Genomic DNA, 26740 nt, shown 5'->3' on the forward strand with positions numbered 1-26740 from the left:
CAGGGTCTGCATAGACTTGAATCTTGGGCATGGGTGAGGCCATCCCCGGGGGGCCTCTATTTTAGGAGGACTCCCCCTGGTAAAGAAGACAGGATTCTCTTCCCTTCTGCTGCCAGATGGAAGGAAGAAGGCAAGAGGAAAGCAAAAAGTCTGGGCTTGGGTTTTAGCACCAGCTCTGTAACAACTCAGTAGTCAAGCAAACACCCTAGTAGCACCTTTTAGACGAGCTAGAAACCAGCAGGTGACTATCAAGAAGGGTGGGATGCTGGCGGTGAGCTAGGAAGGTGATATCCCCACACTGAGACTGGCTCTTCACTAGTCCTGCTCTGGCATCTCGGAGTGTAACGTGCTGAGAATATCATGGGACAATCTACTCCATTCGTTCTTGGGGACAGAGGTCCGAGTGGGCTCTCCTTTCTGCACCCAGGAGAGCTCCCGCCTTCACCCATGTCACCCAGACCTTCCTCACCACAGAGGCTCCAAGGCGTCACGTGGCCCAGCATCCTCCTAGATGAGATGCACCAGCAGCGTAGAGCAGGCTGAGCCCAGCAGCAGACCCAGACTCAGGTAGAAGGACATGACCACTCCTGTGGCCTCAGCCAGTTCCCGGGACACGATCTTGGGCCCATAGATGAGAGCCAGGGTACTGAGGTAACCATTGCTGAGCCCCAGCAGGGAGGTAAAGACTATGGGGTAGATGTCAGACGTGAAGACCACTGTCTTCAGGTGCATACGGGGCTGGTAGTTGCAAAACATGAACAGGGGGATGAAGCAGGTCCGGAGGAGCACCAGCCCTGGGAGCAGCTTACTCTTGGGCCCTGGTACCTGGATCCAGGCTGTGATCTGCCGGCCGCAGAGGTCGGCAAAGTTGTACAGGAGGAAGGTGGTGAGGGGGACAAAGAACTTGGTGGTCCATAATGATCCCGACTCCTTTTCCAGGGACTCGATGTTGGTGGAGATGGCAGGGAAGATGAGGCCGGTGATGAAGAAGATACAGATGACACAGAAGCCCAGGCCTGCCGTCACCTTCAGGATGGGGCGCAGAGGGGGCATGTGGGAGCCAAGAGGGCTGGGGTCCAACACTGAGGCCCTGGGGGAGTCCCAGGGCTGCTCCTCACCACTGGGCAGTCCCCGGGCTGGCCGGATGGGCCTCATGTAGTACCTGCAGGGAGAAGGCACACGGTCAGGGGTGGTCAGAAAACACACTTCTTGAAAACATATTTGTTGAAAGAATAAGTAACCTATGATTCTCCTGTCCTCTTGACACTGAGTATCATCGATCCTTTCAACACCTGCTCCTTTGACCGGTACTTGGCTTTTGTTTGAGACCCTGTCTAAGTCCCTGCACCTTTTGAGGCCTCCGGTGTCTGAAATCCAGGAGGTCTGGGGCTGAGCGCATTGACACAGCTCTAAGAGAAGGGCTTGGGGTGTGGTGAGGGAACAGTGTTTGAGAAGAGTGGGGCTCTGCCTCACAGCAGGGTCCTCGTGGGCTAGACACTCGCTTTTCTGGGCCTCAGACTGCTCTTCTGCAAAATGAGGCCATGAGCATTGGAGCCATGGAGAAGGTTCACTAGACGTTTCTCTCAGCCTCCCTTCCTGAAAGTACACAGATGACAGCAAGTGGCGGGGAGGAGGGGGTTCTTCTGCAGAATAACATTTCCATGTGATGCTGAGCAAGGCGCTTGCGCCTGACCCTGGTTTTGTTTCACAATTACTATCCAGGGAGCAGAACATTCTTACTTCCCCCTCTACTCGGCATTAGGTCTCTGTCTTAAATCTGCTCAGAGCAAGCTCCTCACCAAGTTCCTCTGGTTGAAACTCTTACTCTAAAGTTCTTCCAGACCTCTCTGCCTCATCTAACCCTTGACTTCTAGCTCGCCATGGAATGGCAATGTCTGATGTCCAGTGAACACCCAGAATTGCACTGGGCTTGGTCCTTGCTGGTCAGAACAGAGTTCCCAGCACAGCCCTCTGGGGGCAGCACCTGTATGTTCCTTCTAAAACAAGTTTTTGTCTGAGTCACCCCAAGAGCACAAGTCTCTTTATAAGCTCCTCTTCAAATGAAGTTCTATAATCCAAAAGTCTTGATCAGCAAAGAAGCAGAAACTTCCATAATATGGCAAAACCTTGGGTGATCTCTGTCACATGCTTGACTAGAGGGACTTTGGACTGCTTGAGTAAGACCAGTTCCCAAGCAAGACTATAAACTAGGGCAACCCGTATTAATACAGTCATCCCAGATGGTCTGAGGTTGGCCTTTTAGCACTAAATGGTCCCTGTCCCAGAAACTCCCTCAGTCCAAGTCAAATCAGGATAACTGACCACTCTGTCAGAAACAAAACCTCGCCAAGCCCACTGCTCAAGCAGGCTCCAACCCGCAGCAACCCTTCAACCCTCAGGTTTCTGAGGTTATGCATCATAACAGGACCAGACTGCTCATCTTTCTCTTATGGAATAGTTGGTAGATTCGAACTGCCAGCCATTCAGTTACTAGTGTAACATATAACCCGCTACGCCACCGGTTTACCTTCTACCGGAAACAGACCTGTCTGGATATTCTATATAATGGGAAATAAAACCAGAATGATCCTTACAAAGGAGGCGAGTGAGACTGCGATTTCTTACTTTGGAAACTTTCTCAGAAAATAACAGCTGTCAGAAAAGGGCATCATTGTTGGTAAAACAGAAACAAAGAAGTCTTCAGTGAGCTGTATTGCCACCCCAACAATTGTGAAGATGGCGTGGGACATCGCCTTCCATGATACACAAGGTCACTGGGATTCAGAGTTGACTCGAGAGCAACTCCATGAGGGAGAGCCAAATCCTGCCTAGCACAGGAGGTTCTCGCAAGAAAAGGCAGGAGCCAGGGCTAGAAGTATCCCCCACGCCACCGGCTCACACACTATGTGACCACGGATCACTAGCTTTCTGACTGCCTTTTCTCACTTGTAAAATGGGGGTAACACTTGTCTTTCCTCTATCATAGAGCTGCTCTGAGGATCAAATACAATAATAAATATGAAACCGCATGGAAAAGAGTAAAACCTGAGATGAAGCTGAGGATGATCCTCCCACCCCCACCCCAAGAACAGCAGGAAATAAGAAGGAGGCGGCACTAGAGAGAGAGAAAGGCAAGTGGTACAGTGATCAAAGGCACAGGGCAGGGTCCAAGTTCAGAACCAGTGCTGCTCCATTCAGCACATCTGGCTGCTGCTTCAGGCAGGGCTCTCATTTCTCTAGCGTCTGTTTTTCTCGTTTGTCGATGGGAATAATAATGTTGCTGATGTTGCGTCAACTCTGACCCGCAGCGACCTGTGTACAGCACAATGAAACGCTGCCGGGCCCTGTGGCATCTTCACGGCTGCCGCCTCGTGCAAGCCCATCACTGTGGTACTGTGCCAGTCTACCCACTAAGGGTTGGCATCGCGACTGCTGGCCCTCTATGCCCCCCCAAAGCACATCCTCCTCCAGCGAGTCCTCTCTCCTGACAGCATATCCAAAGCAAGGGAGTTAGATAACATTCTGTTGTGAGCCATGAGGGGGTTTTTTTTGCTAACTTTCAGAACAAGAATTTATCTGAAGAAGAATGTGCCATTAGTATTGGAGGAAGACTCAATAACAACCTATGATATTAAAACAAACAAACAAACAAAACCCTTGCAATATCAAGATGATACAACCTTGGTGAAGAAAATGAAAAACAAACTTGAAGTACATACTGACGAAGCCCAAAGAGCCTTCAGTATAGATTATACCTCAAAATCAAGAAGAGAGAAATATTCACAAAAAAAGACAAATTAACTGTGTTAACTGTGATAAATGGAGAAAAACTGACGCTGCCGAGGATTTCATTTTACTTGCACCCAAACAAGCACCCATGGAAGCAGTAGTCAGAAAATCAAAGACCTGCTGCAGTGGGTGAATCTGCACCAAAGACTTCTCAAAACTGCTAAAGAATAAAGATTTCACATTAAAGACTGAAGGCGTGCGTAACTCAAGGCCAACTGCTTCACATGTATGTGAAAGCTGGGCAAAGAATTAAGACCAAAAATTGATGCCTTTGAATTGTGGTGGTGGAGAAGAACTGAACATGCCACAGACTGCCAAAAGAACAAAGAAGTATGTCTTGAAATAAGTGCAGCCAGAATCCTCCTTAGAAGTGACGGTGTTGAGACTTCTCTCCCATACTTCTGTCATGTTTTCAGGAGGGACCAGTGTCTGGAGAAGGTCATCAGGTTTAGAGGGTCAGTGGAAAAGGTGATGATCCTGAGTAAGACGGACTGACACAGTGCCTCCAATACTGGCCTTAAGCATAACAAAGATAATAAGGATGGCACAGGACGGGACAGGATTTTGTTCTGTTATGCCGAGTCGGAGGCATCTAATAACAAGAAGACACTTTTGAGAAGCAGATTGCCAGTCCTTTCTTCCTAGTCGGTTCTAGTCTGGAAGCTCAGCTGAAACCTGTCCACCAGGGGTGACCCTACTGATATAATGGTGACACAGCTTCCAGCATCACACCATGCAAGCCACCACAGTAGGACAAACCGACAAGTGGGGGGGAGGTGGAAGAATAATAATAACAACTATACTATAGCCTGAGAGGAACAGAGCTGAGTGAGTATTAAATGAGGTATAACATGTGCCTGGAGCAGAGCGAGTAGTCAGGGAATGAGGACTTCATTCATTATTAACCCGCCTTCACCTGTCTTCCCTCTCCTAAAACATGTAGACTGCATGGTGTGTGGCGGGAATCAGTGTCTCATGTTCAGTGGCCCTGCCACACTGGGGACACAGCAGTGAATCAAACATACACAGCCTTCTGCCCACACAGAGATCACCCCACGTGGGGGAAACAGGCAAAAACCCACAAGAAAACCGATACATGCTCTAATCGGGTGCCATAAGAATGGAAATATATAGCATGTGGCATACATCTGTACTTAAGGAGGAGTGGACAGAGTCGGGGCGGTCTCACCTGGCGTACTCCAGCCTGGGCAGTAGCAGGTACAGCCCGATGCAGACCATGAGGAAGACGTCAGCAGTCAGGAAGAAGGCCAGGGCACTATCCGTCACATCGTTGGACACAGCCAGGTCCACCAACAAGGCCACAGCGCTGATGGTCCCGCCCATGGCACCTCCTGCAGAGACCAGAGGCGGTCAGTGGGGAAGGCCTGAAGAGGTGAAACTATGGGTCCTTCTTCCCTGCACCTCAGGCCTGTCCCTGCAAGGATGGGAGGGCTTAACAAAAATGAAAGGAAAACACTCCCTCACAGTTTCCTCAGCTCCTGAAACCTTGGTGAGCATGGAGGGGTTCTGTAGCCATGAGCATCTGAGTGGGACAGTTCCTCGACGTCCCCAGCCCTGGGACTTGGGCTCCTCTCCAAAGCACATGGTACGAAGGCTGCCACTTGAGGTGGCAATTGAACTCCTGGAGCCCCCACTCCATCTGCTTTCTGGTTTCACCTCTGACCCTTGACCCCTATCTCTTTATTGCCCTCCTGCTAGAAGTCCAAATGTTCACTCAGGGTCAGAGACCTCAGAGAGCTCGATGCTTCCTGTGGCCCAAACACCCACCAAGCAAAGTAGTAAAGGCTCAGAGAACTTCCTAGCAAAGATTCTCTTGCTGCCTCCCAGGCTAATATCTGGGTGTCACTGATTGGTCCCCCAGCTATGAGCTCACAGAATTTATTTTGTATCCTGAGGCAGTGAGTGCAACCCACACACGTGAGCACATACACACACCTGCATGTGCGTCCAGCTGCCCTGCCCCATAGAGCATCCTGTCTTGCCGAGGCCTTGAACATCTGCAGCCTGTGACCACGAGGCTGGCACACCCATTCAATGCTCCCTGACGGAGGAGCCAGAGCTTCATGGGTCTTGGGTGCAAGCGGCAAGGAGATGTCTATCTGACTTGTGGCTCTGCCACTTGCTAGCTCTGTGGCCTGTGGGCTAATGTGACTTCTCTGAGCCACAGTTTACTCATTTGTAAAATGGGAGTAATAATGCCTGCCATATACAACTGATTTGAAGGTGTAATGAGAGGTGACGCTGGGAAAGGGCCAGTCCTCTTCCTTCCCACAGTCACACAGTAGCTCGGAGGAGGCCAGCTCATGTCTTTTCTTTTGAACCTGATACTCTGTGCTGCCCAACAGTCAGAAGGCTTGGGTGTAGCACTGGTGTGGAGAGTACCATATGTGTGGGCAGATCAGAGAACTCCTCTCCATGTCAGATGATTGCCGGAAAATGTGACAGCATGAGGTGGAGACGGAATGGACGATGGCAAAGAGCTGCACACAAAGACACAAAGACGGGGCTATTATCATGAATGCAGTGGTGCCCGGGAAGATGCTGGATTAACCAGCTGAGTGAATGAACAGCCACTACAGATGATCAGGATATCCCTTCCCAAGGAGACAAGCAGGTGACCACATACTGGCTGCATGGAAATGGCCTCTGGTTCATGTGTGGGCACGGACTGTCTCATCATCACCAGGCAGCTTTGACCTGGTACCACTATTCCCCCGCTTAAGCAGGCAGAGATGGTAAGGATGGCACAAGACAGGTCAAAGTTCAGATCTTCTTTTCATAGGGTCACTAGGGAATCCCAGTTGACGTGATAGCACATAACAACAACACCACTGCATAGAGCAGAAGTGGAGTGCCCAGCACCAGGTCCACCGTGATGCCCACCATCACTGCCTCACCCACTCTGCTGACCTCACTGAAGCTTTGCAGGAAACAGCTCGTGGCCCTGATGGACCTATTCTATACCCCGACTGTCCCAGTATATGCTTCTCTTAGCCAGGTGGTTGGAGGCTGTGATCTGAGGGCAGAGCGAAGACATAACAATAAGCACTGTGATAAGAACACAGACTCCAGAGCCCGAGTCCAGACTCACGGTTAGCTGTGTGACACTGAGCAAGTCATCTAGCATCTCGGTGTCTCCCTTCCCTCAGATGTAAAATGGGGCTGCTAATAACACCTAGCTCTTGGGGCTATTATGAGGATTAAAAAGATCTGTCCTATGTCAAGTGCTCAGAACAGTCCCTGGCACAGAGAAATGTCATGTAAATCCTCTCTGATTCCCAATTAGATATCTGACTCTTTCTGTCCTCCCCACATCAAAGCAGCAAGCACGAGGTAGAAAGCCCTTTGCTGAGAGGACACCCACTTCTGAGAAGCTGTAATCCCCACCTGAGCATTTTGTCAGAACAGGGTTAAACTCATGAAGACATTCTCAGGCTGCCCCAAGGAACACTATCTTCCTATCACTCCCTATTGATTTTCCTCTCTCACTTTCCCACTTGTACAGAATTTACAATATTATCATCAACAACAAGCCAGGCCTCCGGGGAGCTCATCCTTCAAGACTCCCTACTTTTATCTCATCAGTTATGGAAATACATGCAAATGAGGGTTTTTTTAAAAAACACCCATACAAAACAAATGGATTGTTCCCTCGGATGCCAACACACACAGAATTCACAGAACCAAGAATGCACTGAGCCCCAAATCAACAGGAGGCTGGGAAAATGGTGCCTAAGCCATCTTGGGGATCAGAGCCCCTTGGGCAGGAGATGGGTGAGGGTGCACATGGTGGAGGGGGGACCTCACATAGTGATGTCAATGGTTCACAGTCAATGGTTGAAATTATATTTGAAAAGATACATCTTCTAGGAAGTTGGAGGCTGTTAAGAGGCTAAGAACTACTTTCTGAGTCCAGACATGGCAGAGAGATTCAATTCTATGCTTAGTGGCCTGTCAGGCCAGAGATGCCCTTCTCGGGGCAGTGCCAGGGACACATGTCTATGTTCAGGAGACAGCAATGAATCCCTTTTATTTGATTCAAGTATTTCCCAACATAGAGCCAGGAGGATAATGCCATACTTCAAAGGTGGCAAACAGATTTAAGCTCTCATCTAAACTCTGATCAGTTGCAAGTAACTGCCTGCAGGGCTATGCAGAGAAGTTAGAGGTTTGAGAAGAAAGCTGACAGTGGATTAGTGATGTCTGGAACTGGCGTGGTGGTGGGGAGAGGCTGTGTATTTGTTGGGGGTCTTTGTCAAGCCCGTCACACACACTATCTGGCAGTAGTTCACAGGCACAGGGCAGATTCTCACAGGCTCCTATACAGCAGGGCAGCAGGGCCTCCAGTCTGGTTTTAAAGGACTGTGGTCTCCTGGCAAACCCAGATTCTCCCTGTTCTGGCTCCTATTTATCTTGCTGGCTCGTCTGGATTCTATGCTGGCTTAGCGAGTGAGACTGCTAAGGTCCAGACAACATGCAAGTACAGCCAACTCCAGCTCCAGACACAGCCCCAGCACACACCGGCCCTCCCATGGTGTTTACCGTGCACCAGACGCGCAGCGCCAGGGGACGGAGGAGTGAACTACAGGCTAGTAGCTCCTGACAGGACGGGGGCTTGTCCACCTGTGAGTCCTCAGCACAGGGAGGTCCTCTACAAAATTAGGAAGGAAGGGAGAGAAGAAGGGGTAAGAGAAAAGGAAAGGAAAAATCAAGGACTAAGAACAGGAAAACAGACAAGAAAAAAAGGGGAGAAGGGATCGAGGAAAGAAAGGAATGCTGGGTTCAGGCACCACTGACTGTCTTTTCCAGAAACGATCACAATTCGCTCTCCCCTTCCATATATTCTGTTACAATGAGACTTCTATAATCCTCACCCAAGATGTGTCTCTATTTCCACCATGCTAGAAATCAGCTAGGTTTACAACCACAAGAGTGAACCACCATGGCTTCTGTGGCTAAAGAAACAAAGCTTCTGCCTGATTTGCCTTGTGAGACTCGCTCTTGGAACCCAGGCGCCGTGAAGCGAGGAAGCTCAAGCAGCCTTGGTGAGGTGAGGCCCATGTAGGAAGGGACCCAAGCTCCAGGCCCCGCTCAGGGCCAGATGAGCTCCCAGTGAACAGGCATCACCAACATGCCAGCAACATCAGCAAGCCCTCCTGACAGAGGGCTTCCGGTTCTATTGAGCTAGCCCAGCTGCTACCATGAGCTGTCCCTGCCCCATCCTCCCTAAACTGTTCTTTTCATATCTCTCCATATAGATAGATAAATGCAGATAGACAGGCATGGTGTTTGTTGTTTACAGTAGAGTCAGACCCATAGCTGATCCTACGGAGAGTTTTCAGAGGCTGTTAATCACATGGGAGGAGATTGTCTATCCCTCTCCCTGAGGACAGATAGATAGACAGACAGACAGACATAAATATCTAGATATGGATCATAATGTTTTAGGATAGTTTGTTACACAGCCAGAGATAACGGATACATCCTAACACCACCCCCAGTTGCTGAGACACCATGTTTGTCAGAGTAAACTACAAGGTTTTTAATAGATGATTTTTAGAAGGTCACCAGACCTTTCTTCCAAGGAACCTCTCAGCTGACTTTAACCTTGATCTTCACTTAGCATGCGACAGCTATAACTCTGTGCACCACGCAGGGACGTCCCCACATCCCACACACATTTCCTTCTCTGGAGCAGCCACCATGTGCTCACCTACGGCCAATCTCCAGAATCTTCAGATACCACGGCACCCAGCCCAGCCCTGGACCCGGCCCTTACCTGATAGCAGCGCCTGGGAATTCCTCATGGGGAAGGAGCCAGTCATGCCATAGATGCTGCTGCTGAAGACGGTGGAGGTGCCGCTGATGACCACCATGCAGGTCAGGGTGAAAGCAAAGAAGCCCTGGGTCCAGGAGGAGGTGTCCACCTTCACCAGCACAGTCATTATCACGAAGATGGTCAGCATGATGGCCAGGGAGGTCAGAACACGGACACTGACCGGAATCCTGGGGTGAGGATTTGGAGGTGGATAGAGGTCCCCTCAGACCCAACCCCTAAATCTCTGGTTATAGTCCCATTTAGGGCTAGGTTTTGCTATGTTAATGTCTCATCATTAATAGGGGGTGTTTTAATCTGTTTTGAGATATAAACACACACAAAGAGCAAGGAAATAGAGATGGGGAGACAGATGCCAAGTCACGTGCAGATCCCCAAGGGACTGAGAACCAGAACTGAGGAAATACAAGGTACTTCCCCTAGAGCTGAAGGAGAGAGAGAGACAGAGGGAGAGAGAGAGACAGAGAGAGACAGAGAAAGAGAGAGAGAGACAGGGAGAGACAGAGACAGAGAGAGTCAGCAACAGATGGAGAGATAAACAGAGATGTATATGTGGACATAGACGTAGACATAGACATAGGTATAGGTACAGAGACAGAGAGAGTCAGAGAAAAGGGTGAGGGAGAGAGGAGAAGGAGGAGGAGGAGGAGGAGAAGAGGGTAGGGAGAGACTTATTCTAGAACCAGTGTCCTGGATTAGGACTGGTCTCTCGAATGAAGAGAAAATATATTTGTGGAAACCACCTGCACTGTGATATTTCTGTTATACTGGGAGCTCTGTTGGCTGAGGGGAAAGCAATTGTGCTACCAAGCCAAAGGCACGGGGTTTGAATCTGCCAGCTGCTCCACAGGAGAAAAATGGGCAATCAAGTCCTGTATGATTTAGTGCCTCTGAAAACTGGCTAAAGGGTCAGCTATGGGTCAGTACTGGCTCGATGGTACACAGACAACAACAAGGTAACTGAGACAAGCATTAATCTACCTCACAGAGTGCTTGTAAGGCCATCAGGAAGTGAGCTGTGTGAGTGCAGAGCAGGGCCTGCTCAGGGCAAATGCTCAGGAAATACGGTGCCTGGCAATCTTGCCATGATGTTCAAGGGCAGGACACGAGGGCCGTCAATTTCTGCTCCTCCTGCCACAGGGCTGAGCTCCTGCTCGTCTTGCCTAGTGTATAAACACAGTGACCACCCATTCTGATGACCACTTCTGTCCCCAAAACTTGTCAGTGGGGTACAGCAGAGGGAAGAGCTTAGCCATGTCATCAAAGCAAACGTTCACATAGCACCTGACTGGCCCGAAGCACAGTTCAAATGTCTGCTATATGCTCACTCACTCCCTCACTCCTCACGCCAGCTCTGGAAGAATGGGACTTCTACAAATCTGTGTCACACAGACAAGAAAACTGAGATGTCAGAGGTTAATGAACTTGGCTGGTAAATAGCAGAGTTGAAGTCTGGCTGAAGGAGGTCTGTTCCAGGGTGTGCTCTCGGATGGACATGCATGGTAGCACAGAGGTCTCATGGGACAAGGGTCCCACCAGGCCAGGAGAGTTCATCTGGGTTGATCTCAGATTACCTGGACAGCAGCTGGTACCACATTCAGTGCCCTCCAGGGCAAGAGCCTCCCTTCCTTGCCCCCCAACATGATGTCTGCATGTCACCCACACACTTCTCCCATCTCTATCACCCAGACACAGCCCTAGGGACAGAAGTGCTGAAGGGAGGCCTTCGCTCAGGAGTTTCTCCAGCAAACTGCACATTTTTATTCTAGGAAGCGAGAACATCTTCAACAAGGCCTGTTTAAATCATCAGATTAGACTAAGCTTCAAACCCGATTGGAGGTTTAGTTAATTTTTCTGTGAACCACGGGGTGGGGGCTGGGTGAAAGTCAGATTAGATATACCCAAAAATTGAGGATAAAAAAAGTGAAAGATTAACTTGAAAGGCAGGAAAGATAGGTGTGTACATAAATAGGTTTGAAATGATGAATATGAAAAGTCACAAAGGACACCCTCAAACTGCCTTGTGGCCACAGGCTGCCGAGTTTCCTTCTGATCCTCAGCAGGTGTGGCTTCCACGTTGGAAGGGGGAAGAAGAAGGCCTGGAAGCGAAGGGGGATTTCAAGGCGTCTGCATGGAGCCGGGATGAGAACCCAGATCCACTGACACCCAGACTCTGCACGCAGGCTGCTCAAGGGCGTCCTCTCTGGAGGCTCACTCAGCGAGGATTCACTGAGCCACTGTTGGGGTGCTGTGCCAACTACTGTGCTAGATGCCTGTGTAACAAGACAGAGCAGGGAGACACTGACCGGAAACAGGTCATTTCGTTCTAGATGGAAGTGAGTGCTGCCTAGGTGAGCTAGCATGCTTCAGGGGCACGTTCAAGGACAGAAAACCCTCACCAGGGTCATGGAAGGGTTTCTGGAGGAAAATCTAAGCTAAAGCACAAGAGATGAAGGGGAGATAAGTCTGTATGTGTGTGCCAGGGTCTTGAGCTAATTCAACAGCCTACTGGAATTTGCATTTCTACCCCAAGATATACTGAATTAAAATCTACATTTGAGAATCACTTGGGGATCTTGTTAAAATGTAGACTGATTCACTATATCTGGGGCAGAAAAGCAATTTCTCAGCAGGGGGTTGAACTGAAAGAAACCAGTTTGAGGGAGAGGATGACATGGTCATGTCAACATGAGAGCCAAGAACTGGCTCTGGAGTGTAGCGAGGACCTGGAGACACCAACCTTGTCCTGTAAGGCCTTGTCTGGCTTAATAAATATAACCTAACCATGGGATATGGAGTGAATGGCTGTTGTGGTCTACCAGCAGCCCTCTCCTGGGAGGCCTCTCCTTTCTCAGGACCAAATCCTAAAGAGATTGTCAGCTACATCACCTAATCCGTGGTGATTAAAGTCTCAGGCTTCTGGCCAGCAGGAACTGATTTAGCGATTAGTATATGATCCAAGCAGGACCAATTAGTCTTCCCTGGGACTAGCGTGTATAAACTGAAAAGACAAACACTCTTGCTGTGATGACACGGTGAGAGACTCTCTACAGAAGAGCCAAGCAGAGGCACACATACCCTGTTGATGCTTGCAATCCCCTAGATCCAACTGTGCCTGAAGATAGATCAAATAAATTTTCTATTTAGAGAATGACTAAATCCAAGTTTGTATCTCTATGATTTGTTCCTTGGTGGTATAGCATGTTTCGGTTCTAGCCATAAAGGTAGAGGCTGGAGCCTATGCAGGGGTGTCTTGGAAGAAAGGGCCAGGAGTCTACAGAGAAATCAGCCACCGGAAGCCCTAAGATGCATAGTTCTACTCTGACATATATGGAGAGCTGCGGTTCAAACCCACCAGCTGCTCCATGGGAGAAAGATGGGCAATCTCCTCCCATGCAAACTACAGCCTTGGAAATACGGTGGAGGGTCAGCTATGAGTAGGGACAACTCGAAGATGTATAACAACAACAACATGAGTGTGACCCAGTGACAACTGGCAGAGATGTCATTTGTTGTCAGGAGTGCCCACGGATCCCAAGGGGCACACGAGGTTTCAAGCTGAGGAGTGACGTGGTCATAAATCACAGCAGAGCCAACAGTGCTCTCTGTCCATATGTCCTCACTCTTAGCATATCAGGAGCCACTGTCTATAAATTGGACTGAAAGTGGCAGACAATGAACACCTTCAACAACGATGTGGGGAAGGAGTGAGGAAACGCCAGCTCCGTCAGCACGTGGGTGGACTGCCCAGGGCATGCACTCTACACCAGTTCCCAGAATTGCCCAGTATGGGGTTCTGGAGGGCTTCTGTGGGAGCTGGCTTGATAAGGCAACCTTTATCAGCCATCTTCCTTTACCTGCCTTACTTCCTCATTATTTCCCTTTGCCTTCCAAATGGGTAACTCACACTAAAATCCCTGTCTTCAGGGACAGAGGCTGGGTCAGCCCATCAGAGTCCTGCTCAGTTCTGTCACTAACTTGCTGTGTGACTCCAGGCAAGTGTTCAACCTCTCTGGGTCTCAGTTTGCTCATTTTTTATGGAGAAAAGACTGAACAACATAAAGTTGCATCCAGCTTATGATTCTAAATCTGAAAAAATTCAAGTGTAGGAATAGGTTGGGGTCAAATTCCAGAGTTGTGGCCAGTTTGTGAGGGAAGAAGGAGAAAAAGGACAGACTAAGGGATAGAATCAGTGCCTTAAAGGTAGGGCCTGCACACCTGGGCAGGGGTCTGCACACCAGGGTTGAAGCCTGCACACCAGGGCCGGGGCCTGCACACCAGGGCCAGGGTCTGCACACCAGGGTCGGGACCTGCACACCAGGGCCAGGGCCTGCACCCAGGGCCGAAGCCTGTACCCAGGGCCAAAGCCTGCACACCAGGGCCGGGGCCTGCACACCAGGGTCGGGGTCTGTATACCAGGGCAGAAGCCTGCACACCAGGGTCGGGGTCTGTACACCAGGGCCGGGGTCTGTACACCAGGGCAGAAGCCTGCACACCAGGGCCGGGACCTGCACATTAGCTAAGGCTAGGACCTGCACCCTAGGGCCGGGGCCTGGCAGGACAATAGTTGTTGGATGCACACACTGAAAAGCAAGGGATATGAGCAGGGGTTAGGAGGAGCACCTTGTATGGTAGGGTCAAGCACCTCTGCTTCGAGCCTCCCCTGCCCCTGCATCACAGGGAGTCTGTGTTTCTAGCCCACACTGAATCGGGCCTCTGCTTGTAACCTCCTCCTCATGAAACCAGCATAGAAAAAAGTCCACCCAGAAATGCTGCTGGCGTCACAGAAGCACTCCCAAGCTTGTCAGTACAAGGTAATTAATTGCTTGAACAAGAAGGTGGCTCTGAAGAGAGCTGGGGGACTTCTTACCCAGGCAGCCCCGGGGTGGGAAAGGAGGGGAGAGTGGGCAACGAGGATGCAAACACCTAACACATTACAGAAGCAATGTGTTTGGACGGCTACCGCTGCCCCTGCCTACAGTCCATCTGCACGGGACTCCTTCCTACTACCTGCTGCATAAACCACTCCTGTGCACAGCCTTGTCCCAGGGATCCCACGGACCTTCAGGGATCTTGCCCAGGCCGATTTTCAACGTTCACACAACCTGAGGAGACATGCTCACGGGGACATGCTGGCTCTGCCTTCGCTGCTTCCACTCTGGACAAGGCTGGGGCCCAGGGGATGCTGACACTGTTGGGACACAGGGCAAGTCCAGACAAGTCTTGTCTCCATTTCAGTGGCTCTCAGGGGTGGGGGTGGGGGGGATGGCTGAGATAGCTCTAGGGCCTGGGAAAGATCTATCAGGGAGACTTGAAGAGGCTGCCAGCTGTCCCCAGGTGCCAGATTCCCTCCCTGGCTGGTGAGGACTCAGGACCCTGGGGGACTGATTTCTTTATAAGTCTCCGAAATGTAAATCCAGCTCATCAGTATTTATGATGCTGCCGATTTAACATAATAAAACACTTGGCGATTATGGATGAGCCAGTCAGGGAAGGCCAGAGTTCTCCAGGGGAGTAGAGAGAAGGAGATGTTTCAATCTCACAGATTAAATAATAATAATTAAAAAAAAAAAAACTTTAAAAGAGAAGAAGGGGGGAAACTACCCCGCTTAGCCCCAGACATCTTTCCACAGCCTGGAAAGAGACAGAGGCGGGCGAATCTGAGGCACTCGGTTGGCATGGGGAATAAGATTCACTGCTAACAGAAAGGTGGGTGGTTCCAGCTCACCGGCCACCCAACAGGACAGAGATGGGGCGGTCTGCTCCTCTAACGTTACTACAGCCTTGGAAGCCCATGGTGTGGTTCTACCCTGTCCTACAGGACCTGAGCCAGACTTGGCTTGATAGCAGTCGGTTTCACAGGTTGTTTTGTATGAGTGGGGTTGGTCCTGGCTGGAAAATGCCCCCACTCCCAGGTCAGATGAGGGAGTGGACAGAGGGCATCATGAGAGGCCCCGGGAAGAGAGGCCAAGGGTTTCCTCACTGTCACAGCTCCGTCACCTCTTTCTCCCTTGGTCCCCTCCTCTTGCATCCTGTCTCTCCTACTCTTCTGCCAGCAGTGGCACAACCGTCCTCCAGGGACTCGTGGCACTGACTGAAGAAACACCATCCCCAGCCCCCAGTGGCACTTCTCTGCTTCTTCTCGGGAGGGGTCTCTGGAGGCCGCACCCCACCTGCAGGACAGTGACTGGGGCCCTGTGCCCCAAGCAAGGTGCAAATGAAGAGGCCAGCAGCTTGTTAGAGAAGCTGCAAAGCCTTCAGGTGACTGAGCGCCATCTTTCCAGCTCCTTCCCTGGAGGGGCAGGGCTGCGTGACCCCACAGACCAATCGCATATGGCAGAGGCACTAGTCTGTGACCTCCAAGACTCTCTTTCACTTGATTGTCATTGAGTCAGAAACAATTCATAGCTCGCCCTCCACTCAGTTTCCGAGGCTGCCCGTCTTCTTCCTTGCAGCTGCTGGTAGATTTGAACCTTTGGTTTAGCATCGTAAGCCCACATGGACTACTTCACCAGAGCTTCCTTTCCAAGACGTAGTTATAAAAGCCAACAACTTCCATCTCGCTATCTTGGTGCATTTACTCTTGGATACTATGGTCCCAACATAAGAAGTCCTGGGACACTGACCCGGAAGCGACTGAGAAGACAGGCAGGGGCCCGGAGCCTGGCTGCTCCAGGCCCAGCTGCTGTCAGACAAGAACTGTGTGACACACAACAAGCTCGAGCTGCAGGCGACACTCGTCATTACCACCAATTGAAGCCACCATCATTTGGGGTGTTTTTTTATGCCGCAGTAGATAACTGCCATTGCCCCATAGCACAGGTGCAAAAAGGCTGGTCTATTCAGAGCTAGCACACAAGCACAACGAGGGGAGCCTCTCTCCTCCTGAACCCCCAGCAGACGCCCATAATAGGACATTATTCTCCACAGACTGGTTCCTCCAGATGACATGTCTGGAGCCATGAGACAAAGTTCAGCCATCCTCTAGTCTAAGAGCATTCACCAACATTACCTCAGAAGTACACACGGACCTCTTTAGTGAATGGCCAGCACATCTGCTTAGCACTGAGCACTTCATCCCATCCACACATGATGACAGCTAGAGCTGGAATCCCGGGTTCTTAGTTTTTAACTCTCAGGAACACATGGAAGGCCAGCTTCCACAGCACTTCTCATCAACATGATGTCCTTTGGCTGTAAGGCCAATGGTCCCCTGAGAGAAGCAGCCAAGAAGAACTGTGTGGCCCCAAAACTTCCCACTGGCTACTGACAGGACATAGTTAACCCCTGGGGGTTCCACCAACAAGGCTCCAGGAGAGTGACGTGACCTGTCTCATACTTAAGTCAGCCACTATTATGCAAACTGGAGAGGAAGAACAACCAGCTGTGGGTCAAAAAGGAGTGAGGAGGACCAGAGGCAAAAGCTGGGGGCTTGAAAGGGGAGAAAGCTACGTACCTGTTGACAAGCACGAAGTTGGCCATGAGGCAGAGGACGGAGGGCACAGTGGAGGCAACCGCGAAGTAGCTCTCAAAGTAGTTCTGCAAGCAAAGGGGAGGAGGCTGCTGAGGCGATCTGCAGGGAGAGGTGAGGGGACCTGAGGGCAGACAGGTAGGGAGGTGGGGCTTCCCTCATTGTCTCAGGCACCTAGGAAGGATAAGTAAAATCTACCCCAGGATATCATGGTCCTAATCCCATCTCTGAGCTAAATCCACTCATGTCATTGCTCACCAGGCACCATGTGAACTGTGCTGGGTGCTGGGGACAAAAAGCTGGATAGGACGTTGTCTCTCCATCAGTGAAGTCCCTGATGCCCTGCTGCCCAAGCTGGGGACACAGGATGGTTATGACACTATCCCTCCTGACACTTGGCCACCCAGGGGGAGAACAGAAGACAGGTAGGGGACTGTCCCTCCTCAGTGAAGTCCCTGATGCTCTGCAGCTCATATCATCACCCGCTCTACCTGTCCCATCCACCTATGAGGCAATGAGAGCAGAACCCAATAGATTAAAAAAAAAAAAAGTAAAACTTTTGACTTACCAGCCTTCCTAGTGCACTGTCAAATTGCAGGATCACCCAAATGGTTTTGTTGCAACCCAACTACGTCTTACAGTCTTGGAGCAAAGTGGGACCCCCCCTGGATAAATGCCAAGCCCAGCTCCCTGCTGAGAAAGTCTGTTCTGACTTTGGATTTGCTCCTCAATAGAGCTGCAACTGAAGATTAAACCCATTTTGGAAGGTGGCTCCTGGACTGGCCCGTGTGAGGAAAGGGGGCATTTTCCGGGGATCTGCTCAGTAACATGGCAGAGAGCGCATGAGGACACAAACAGGGTGAAGGATCTCCTGATTCTAGCAGGATGGAACCCCTGACTGAAGTAGCGGCACGCAGCTGTAAGCCCCAGAGATCTTTTACTAAAGGCACGTCCTTCCAGTCTACTAGCTGCTCTACAGGTAAAGGATAGTCAATCTCCTCCTTTGAAAATTTCTGCCCCTGAAAACCTGCTGGAAGGTCAGCCACGAATCACTTCCAACTCAACAGCACATAGCAACAATGCCTTAACATACGGGATCTGGGCTGCTGTTCATAGGGTCACTATGAGATGCAGGTCATTTGATGACACAGAAAACAACATATCTCAACTCAACTGGAATAAAAAAAGTCCTTGAGAAGAGCTGGCTTGTTTTGGCTTTGGCCACTGGGTTACACCATGAACCCCAGGTCAGAAGCAATGCTGTCCTCTAAAGCGTGATCACAGCTTGTTGGTGTTACGTGCCACTGAGTCGAGAACAACTCCTAATGGCCATCTATGAACAGTCAACCTGAACTCTGCCCTATCCTGTGCTGTCCTCATCATCTCTGACACACTAGAGCTCCCTGCTGAAGTGATCACGTCAATGCATCTTGTTCAGGCTCTTCCTCTCCCTCACTGCCCCCCTCTGTCTTTCCAAGCACGACGGGCCTTTTTGGGGACTAGCCTCACCTAGCTACACGTCCAAAGTGTGGAAGATGAAGCTTTGCCATCTTTGCCTCCAAAGAGCACTCTGGCTGCACCTTTTCCAAGGCGATCATAGCCCACGCATATTAATGAAACATTTATGGCCCCTCACACTTAACTATTAACCGTGACTAACCTAAAGTCATCCAAAAGCACTGCAGAAGAAAGACCAGGTGATCTGCATCTGTAAAAACACAGCCAACAAAAGCCCATGGAGCCATTCTACTCTAGCACATTGGGCACTGTGAATGGGAACAGGCAAGGCATTTGGCTCAGGGATTTTTATTAAGCATGTATCTTGTATCTTTTAGCATGTAAAAAATGCAAGGGATTTATAGGAATCTTATTGTTTTACCCTCAAAAAAAAAGAAGAAATGGAGAAACTTGTAAGCATTCTTCTCGGCAAAGTTTAGATTTGTCTGAGGAGACACTTTGAGTATCTACAATGTGCAAAGAATTCTGCCAGGAAAGGAATGAGGGAACAGGGGTATTTGTTCTTCAGAAACCTAGTGTCCCAGTGGGAATGAAGGACAGTGTGTGGCATGAGGGGTCTTTAACACCACTAGAAGAGATGTGTGAAGGAGTAAGACGGGCAATCTCCTGCGCGATTTACAGCCTCTGACAACCCACTGGAGAGTCACTGTAAGTTGGTTCCAATTCACAGGGGGGGATAAAAGAGATGTTGGAATTTTGCATGTGGGGTTTTTTTTCTTCCTTGCCCCCCCCCCCAATCAGAGGCTGTTGTTGATGTGCTGTCAAGTCTCATCAGAGGTACAAGTGGTGAATTCTATATAGGCAGGTGAGCCAACAGGCATGAGTAGAGCCAAGGAGGGAGTGGTCATGAGGACAGGAATGAATATGGACTGGGGAAGGGTCTCAGAGGAGGAGAGACTGGATTTCCCTTTCTAGGAGAATTTAACTGCAACTGGGAGGCCAAGAAGAGAGATGACACCGTGGCCGAGTTCTGGTCTTAAGACTCCAGTCACAGAACATACTGTTCTGGGGTCCCTTTCCAAGCCAGCAAAGTGCTTTGTGGTCTCTGAAATCTGCACCCTGAATATAAGGTCGTGGTGGCCCTTGCAATTAAAGTGATAATCACAGTGCGGTCCATCAACCATGAGCCATAGAAATAGCCTTCCGCCTCCAAGGCGCCCTCATTGTTCCTGCCCTGATGGGCTCAGTCGAGCCTAGACTGGCCAAGCAGTCCGTCAATTACATCTTGACACAGTGGCTGGGCCTACGTGAGGCTGGTGCACCGGGCGGGGGGGGGGGAGCAGCCAGGGGCTGAGCCTCCTAGGGCTGCATTGGGGGCTGCGACCTCCCTAATATGAGCCCCAGTGAGGGTCTCTCCCCCCACAGTTGCTCATTCCATAGTGCATGGTCCTTGCCTGAGATTGGAAATCACCGCTTCAGCTTTTCCAAACAGGCTCACACGGTGGACATTTTAGGAATGGAGGATTTTCTGTTCTTGTTGGCTGATATTTAAGCAGAAAGGTTTTCTTTTTCATGTTGGAATATTTTAAATACTGAGCACTGGATGAGGCTCTGCCCCTTTCTCTGCTGACTGAGCCCATTTCCCTGCCTGACACAGAACAAGCTGGTGGAGAGAGTGGGCTTGACCCTGGGCTGCCTACGTGTGCTGTAGGTTCACTCGTTTTACAAAAAAACGAACAAAGACCAATTCTTTAATTCCTGATACAAGCATGTGATTTACTTATTTTTAAAATTTTACTTTCTTTTTATTTTATTTTACTTACTTGCTACTTTTACCTATAAGTAGAATAAGACAAACAAAAAAGCCCACTATTGTTAAGTACATGCTGACTCACATGCCACACATGTGACAGTGGAACTGATCCAGGGGATATCCTTGGCTCTTACTTGTATGAAAGCATTATCTCCAAGACTGGTCTTCCACCGTACCATTGGGTGGGTTTGAACTGCCAAATTTTAGGTTAGTAGTTGCCACCCAGGGACGCACCAAAGTAGAGTTCTAGTAACAATGGATGTGGCAGACAGTCCCTTAAATAATCCCCGTGATTCGCCTCCTGATATTGAGGGTGCTATGTGTTCCCCTCCCCTGGAGAATGACTTCCTCCTATTCACACAGAACGTAGCAAAGTTGACACACAGTCATGACATGTGTACATGTACGTGTGTGTACGTGATTGCATGTACTATAGATCTCATTGTGCTGGACTCTCAAGTAGCAGGTGATCAACCCCTACCTAGTTGATGAGGCTGCCTTCCAGACAACAGCCAGCAGGGAACTGAAGCTTCAGTCCTACAGCCAGGAAAAACTGACCTCTGCCAACCCTCAAGTGAGTGTGGAAGCTGCTCTTTCTCCAGCTGAGCCACAGATAAGGCCACAGCCCTGCAGCAGATAATCAACTGAGAGGACACTGACCCCAGGCCCACAGAACTGTGAGACCAGGTGTGTGCGGGTTAAGCCACTACGTGTGATATTTTGCTACACAGCAATGGACAGATAACTAATACATGAAGTTTCCAATGGCTGGTTTGCTATGATCAGAATTTTCCTGAATATTCCAGCTTTCCTATTTCAACTTAAATTCCATTCTGTGATGAAAATTCCTTATTCAAAATAATTCCAGGCATGAGTGAAGGGAACAGAGACTGTGCCTGCTGACCTTCTCTGTCCCTACCGAACCTTCTTCTGAGACTGGTGTCACTGTGGAAGTGGCAGTACTGGTTTTGATCAACCAGACCTAGTTAATGTGCTGCCCCAGGGCTGCAGGCCTTACCCGCCCCTCCAGTACCTGCCTTGCTTCCTGGACACAGGGGTCGGTCCCAAGATCATAAAGTCACCGTTAGTGCTACCAGCAAAAGAGTAGTCAAATGACAAGGAAAGATGCTTGTCCCCCCTGCACACTGGCCAGGCAACATCCCCAGAGGCTATCCCCATGTGTCCCATGTGGCTACCAGAGGCCTGATAGCACTCTTTGAGTTTTATGATGTAGACTTTTGCCAATGGGAGACACGATATGGGAGGCATTAGTATATAAGTTGCTTGCCAATCCTCTTTTCTGGCACCAATATGATTTCTCTACCCAGGAGCCTCAGCAACCAATTGTATTGATTTGCAAAGCTGTGGACAGTTCTGTCTTAGACACCTCAAATGTCCTCCCTCCATCCCTGCCTCACTTCTTTCACCTCCTCACTATTACTTTTCACCCTAGTAGAGTATGTTCACACTAGGCTTGGCCTCAGTGCTAAAGAGTAATGATGTCAGTTTAAAGACTAAGGTGTGCCTGATTCAAGCTATGGTATTTCCAATTGCTTCTCATGCAACTGAAAGTTGGAGAATGAATAATGATGACAGGAGAAGTGATGTCTTTGAATTGTGAACCGCCAAAACAATACACAAGTCTGTCTAAGAGGAAGTGGAGCCAGAGTGTTCCTTAGAAACAAGGATGGTGAAACTTTGTCTCACATGCTTTGAGGCGTGTTGTTAGGAGGGGCTGGTCCTTGGAAAAAGACCTCATGTTAGGAAAGATGAAGGTTCAGAGAAAGAGAGGAAGTCCCTCAACAAGACCTTGGACTGACACACTGACTGTAACTATGAACTTGAACATATCTGAGATCATGCGGATTGTGCAGGACAGGGCAAGGGTCAGATCTATCGGTCATAGCGTCACCGTGAACTGTAATGAACTGGATGGCACCAAACAACCAGAAGAAACATCCAATATGTTCAATCCCTGATCATGTACTTTGAGGAGATACACCTGGCACTTGCCTCCTGGGTTCATCTCATTTTCTTCCACAGAGTGTTGAAGCTGCCTTCTCCCATTTTACTCAAGGAAAGACATCCTAGTGCAGATGCACTGTAATTAGGATGGTAACAGTACTGCCATCCCCCAAATAATGGATAATGTCCACCCAGTAGGGGTGTGGCACAGGGACAACACCTGCCCTAGTTGGCCTCCACTGACTATCTACCTCAAAAGGCCCTTCAGGTGCCCTGTGACCACCTAGAAGTGAATAAAAAAAGGCCAAGCCCACACTCTGAGGTGTGGAAGGGTGAGCAGACCATCAGGTTGTTGGCCTGGAGCCCAGTACATGACAGAAGTGGCTGTGCTCCCCACAACTCCTGGGACTGCCGTCCAGCAGACCAAGATGTGAGTGGATTCCCTCTGCACCATGCAATATGCCAGCCCTGTGTCTATCTGTGACACCTCAAGCAGGACTCAGTGTCCTTATTCAAGGACAGGTGATTCAGCAAGAAGGCAGGGCTGGAGGGCAGAGGGGATGAGAGCTTCCCCAATCAGGTTCTCTACCTCAGGAGGCTGCAACCAGGCAGGAGACCACAGGCCTTTCTTCCGCAGAGGGTCTCCCGTAATCATCCTACCCTCAAGTATTCCCAGTATAATCTGCACCTGCCATTACCTGCATCTTGGGAGGGGACGTTCGTGCACTCATACCTGGCCAGAGGCACAGGTCAAGTAAGGAAATGGGAACCCTGAGTGACACCAGTTAACTCTGAAGGTTTGGACAAAACAGTCCACACAGACTTCAGTCTGTTTGGTCTCACTGTAGCCTATGAGAGGGAGACAGAGTTGGAATTGCTCCCATTTTACAGATAAGGAGCTTGAGGTTCAGGAAGGTAGATGAACTACGTAGAGGCTCACACTGAGTGCTGCAAACAGGAGCTTCTGATGTGAGTAGAGCCAGGCTGAGGTGGGAAGCAATTTATATCACCCTACAGTCATGAGGGACCCTAGTGAGGTTCCTCTTCCACAGACTCACACGCCTACATGCTGTCCTCGGGATCAGTGCGTCCCAAGGGGCAGGGCCAGCAGCCTGTGAGCCTTCCCTGAAGCAACCAGAGCACGCAGCTCCTGGGGGCTGAGGTTCTATGAGTGTGAGGTCCGTCTCTCAGGGTGGCATCCTCCCTTCGCCCCACCCCCTAAGTGTAGGTGACAGGCCTCACACAAACAATAGGGTTTGATGTCTCTCTCTGTTGCTTGCCATGGTGGACAAGGCCAAGGGAAAAGAAGTTCCTTTTCTCTTCTCTATCTGCACTACCCATCTCTCCTGTGTATGTCCAGAAGCTGTCAGTTCTGAGAATCATTAAGAGCATCATGCTTGGAAAAGTGGGGGGTCAATCTGTGAGAGGAAGATCCTCCAGACAGATTGATACAGTGACTGCAGCAATGGGCGTAAGCAGAGCAGAGGCTGAAGATGGCCCAGGATCAAGCAGGGTCACCAAGGGTCAGTGTCAACAGAGGTCCCCTAAGAAGAAAACAACTATTTAGAAAGAAAACTTCTGTCAGCCTTCTTAGGTAACAGTCCTGCTAATGAGGACGCAAACTCAAATTTACTGCCATTGAGTTAGAAGTGACTCATAGCCCACCAGAAAAGGATGGAGGCTGGGACTTGGAAGGGACATTTCACATACTTTGTGTATGTGGCCAGGAGGGACCGACCATTAGAGAAGGACATCATGCATGGAAGGGTGGAGGGACAGTGCAGGAAAGGAAGATCCCAGATGAGATGAACTGATATAGTGGCATTGGGGTTTGGCATGTCAGAATCAGTGAGACTGGCTCAGGACAGGGCAGGCTTCAGAGCTGTTGTAAGTAGGGTCACAGGCGACTTGACAGCACATAACAACATCATAGCTCATCTTCTGGAGGCTGTAAATAGCACGGAAGGAGATTAGCCATTTTTCTCCTGAGAAGCAGCGGGTGGATTTGAACTGTTGTCTTTCGGCTAGCAATGCTACTCCTTCCCCACTAGGCCACCAGCCCATGCTAAGTACACCTTTCACACCTGGAAACCAGAGGCAGGTGGCCCAGCCTTCTGTTAAAAACAAACCTCAGCAGAGCCCCCTAGAGGTGAGGGAGACCTCAAGTGGAGCCTGTGAACCAAGCCTGACTGGGAGTGCCAGGTACTGAGGGTCTCGCAGATGGTGAGTGAGTATGAACAAGCCCCTTCTGACCTGGCCATGGGTGTTAATGCACTTGTGTTGGTGATAGGGGAAACTCATTTTCATCCATGACACTCTGGCTCAGTTCAGGAACACCAGGAAAGGCGGGAGGTTTGGGGGGGGGGGGCAGTTGGGATGGTGGGGAGGCTCTTCAAATGCTATTTAAAACCCCACTAGAGCCAGCTGGTCAGATGTGAGGCCCATTCTCTGATGGGGAACAGTTCCTCTCCTCTGCCATGCTGAGAGGCTCCGTGCTAAGCGTCTCTTCTGGAAAGAATTTAATTCCAGGCTCAGAGTCCAGGTAACGAGGTTTCTTCGGGCAGGGAGGCCCCGAAATGAGCCCGTTTATCTCTGGCAGGCCCTGGTTAAGCTTTCTCTCCCCTGAATGCCATTTGGGCTCTTGGAAAAAAAGTGCAGCAAATTAGTCATGAGCCGTTCAGCCTCTGAGCCCGTGTGGCTGGGCGCTTCTGCGAGCAGCTCGGTGCCCCCCACCTCCAGAACTCGGCAGCAGAGGCAGCTGGGCTCCTGCTGGGCAAGAAAAAGCGATTGGAGCCTGGGGTGGCAGCTCAAGGCAGCAGAGCATTACCTGGATCACAGGGGCATGAAATTAGCAGCAGCAAGGAGGCTGGAGCCAAGAATAGTTTGCCGTTGCAAACTTGCCACCTCTGGATAGCCGAGTTCTGTGGCCTGGGAAGTTACTAGGCTGTGCCCTCAACTCTTTGCATTGGCCAGAGTCATTCCTGGGCAGGCTAAGAGGGGGCAGATGCCCTTACAAAGTGTGCAGCTTGCACCTTGTTGGTGGGTTCCAAGGACTAAGTTTGGAGTCTCAGCCCAAGAAAGCAAATGGATGTTTGGCCAAGGACACAGGTGAACTAGGAAGGGTGGCCAAACAGGAAGAAAGGGGCCCAGGATCCAGCTAGGCATGCAAGGGCCCAGGGGCCAAGGACAGAACAGAGCTGAGTGAGGTCCCCTGGGTGGAAAGCTGGCCAGACAGATTAGGCTGCAGACAGTACTCTAAAGACGGAGGTGAATGCTACTATAATATCCTCTTCTGTCAACTGGCCTCTCTGGCCATGTCTGGGCCTGGGTTCACAGGGGCTACTATAAATCTTGCTCTCCACAGCTCCGAGGCCTTCCCCTTCTCCTACATCTCTTGTCACGTCTCCTTTGAAATCTCTGCCAGAAGATAAGCAGTTCCTGAAAGTTCCTAAAGCTTTCAGGAATGTTCTTTGTCCTCCTGTGCAGGGCTTTCTGGAGTGAATGGGCTCTTCCTCCAGCAGCTGGTTTCTCCTAGACCTGTGAGCCTGCATCTCCTCCCTCCTTCACTTGCTGGTACCTTCTCTCTCATCACCTGCCAGAGAGGCTCACTCAGATCTCCCCGAGCACAGCAGACTGACTTTGCAGACTCCAGCCCCCAGGCCAGTCCCTCCCTTCTAAGCAAAGCTCCCTGAAAATGCTTAAGCCCTCCCAAGCTTGTGGGGAAACACCCTCAAAGGGTCTTGGTGTTGTCTCAGCAGCCCCCCTCCTCCTGGCCAAGGCCTCCTACTCCTAAAGCCACCTGCATTGCCCATCAGCTGCCCAGACAGAGGTACCTCCTGAGCTCCGTCCTTAACTCAGACCCCTCCATTCCCATTCCTTGGGAAACTCATCACCACTGGGTTCATGACCCTCACTCCTCACCAGTACCTGCCTCCAGATCAGCTTCTAGCGCTGCTGGACACCACCACTGGGGGTCCCGCTGAGCCCAAACTCCACATGCCTCAACCCAAAAGCCATCAAAAGAAGATGCGGGCAACTCCTTGAAGACTCCACTGCTTGCCCATTCACTTCCTGTCATCCTCACTCCCAGGGCCACCTCCTGCCTGTGGCTCCTGTTTCCACATAATCATCTCTGTCAAATTTCCACAAGATCCCCCCTCCCATCAACTTGGGGTTCCAGGCACAACAAACCAGCACTGCACTCTCCTGGTCTTCCCACCTCTCTCCTCTCTCTGTCTCTGCTCAGGCTGTTCCTGGGCCTGGCCGATCACCCCTTCCATCTCCACTCCAGGCTAGTCCATGTGGCCAAAGCCCACCCCCTCACAATGCTCGCCTGCCGTGCTCTCACTGCTGCAAAGCTTTGCCCCCTTGTCCCTTGGGCTCCTCT

The 26740-nt window shown here is 50.3% G+C and overlaps 1 protein-coding gene across 1 annotated transcript in view; it reads right to left on the minus strand.

The window, feature by feature from the left end:
- Positions 1–507: 507 nt before the first annotated feature.
- The window catches only part of SLC29A3 (solute carrier family 29 (equilibrative nucleoside transporter), member 3), a 43738-nt gene continuing 17505 nt past the window's right edge, over positions 508–26740 (minus strand). Inside the window, exons 3-6 of the mRNA XM_006889038.1 lie at positions 17103–17185; positions 9590–9816; positions 4979–5141; positions 508–1162 (exon numbers count right to left, since the gene is read on the minus strand). Coding sequence (XP_006889100.1) covers positions 508–1162; positions 4979–5141; positions 9590–9816; positions 17103–17185 — 1128 coding nt within the window. The remainder of the gene's footprint in view (positions 1163–4978; positions 5142–9589; positions 9817–17102; positions 17186–26740) is intronic.

The sequence above is a fragment of the Elephantulus edwardii genome, unplaced genomic scaffold, assembly GCF_000299155.1.
Source record: "Elephantulus edwardii isolate Elephantulus edwardi_28Jun2011 unplaced genomic scaffold, EleEdw1.0 scaffold00074, whole genome shotgun sequence".
Lineage (NCBI taxonomy): Eukaryota > Metazoa > Chordata > Mammalia > Macroscelidea > Macroscelididae > Elephantulus > Elephantulus edwardii.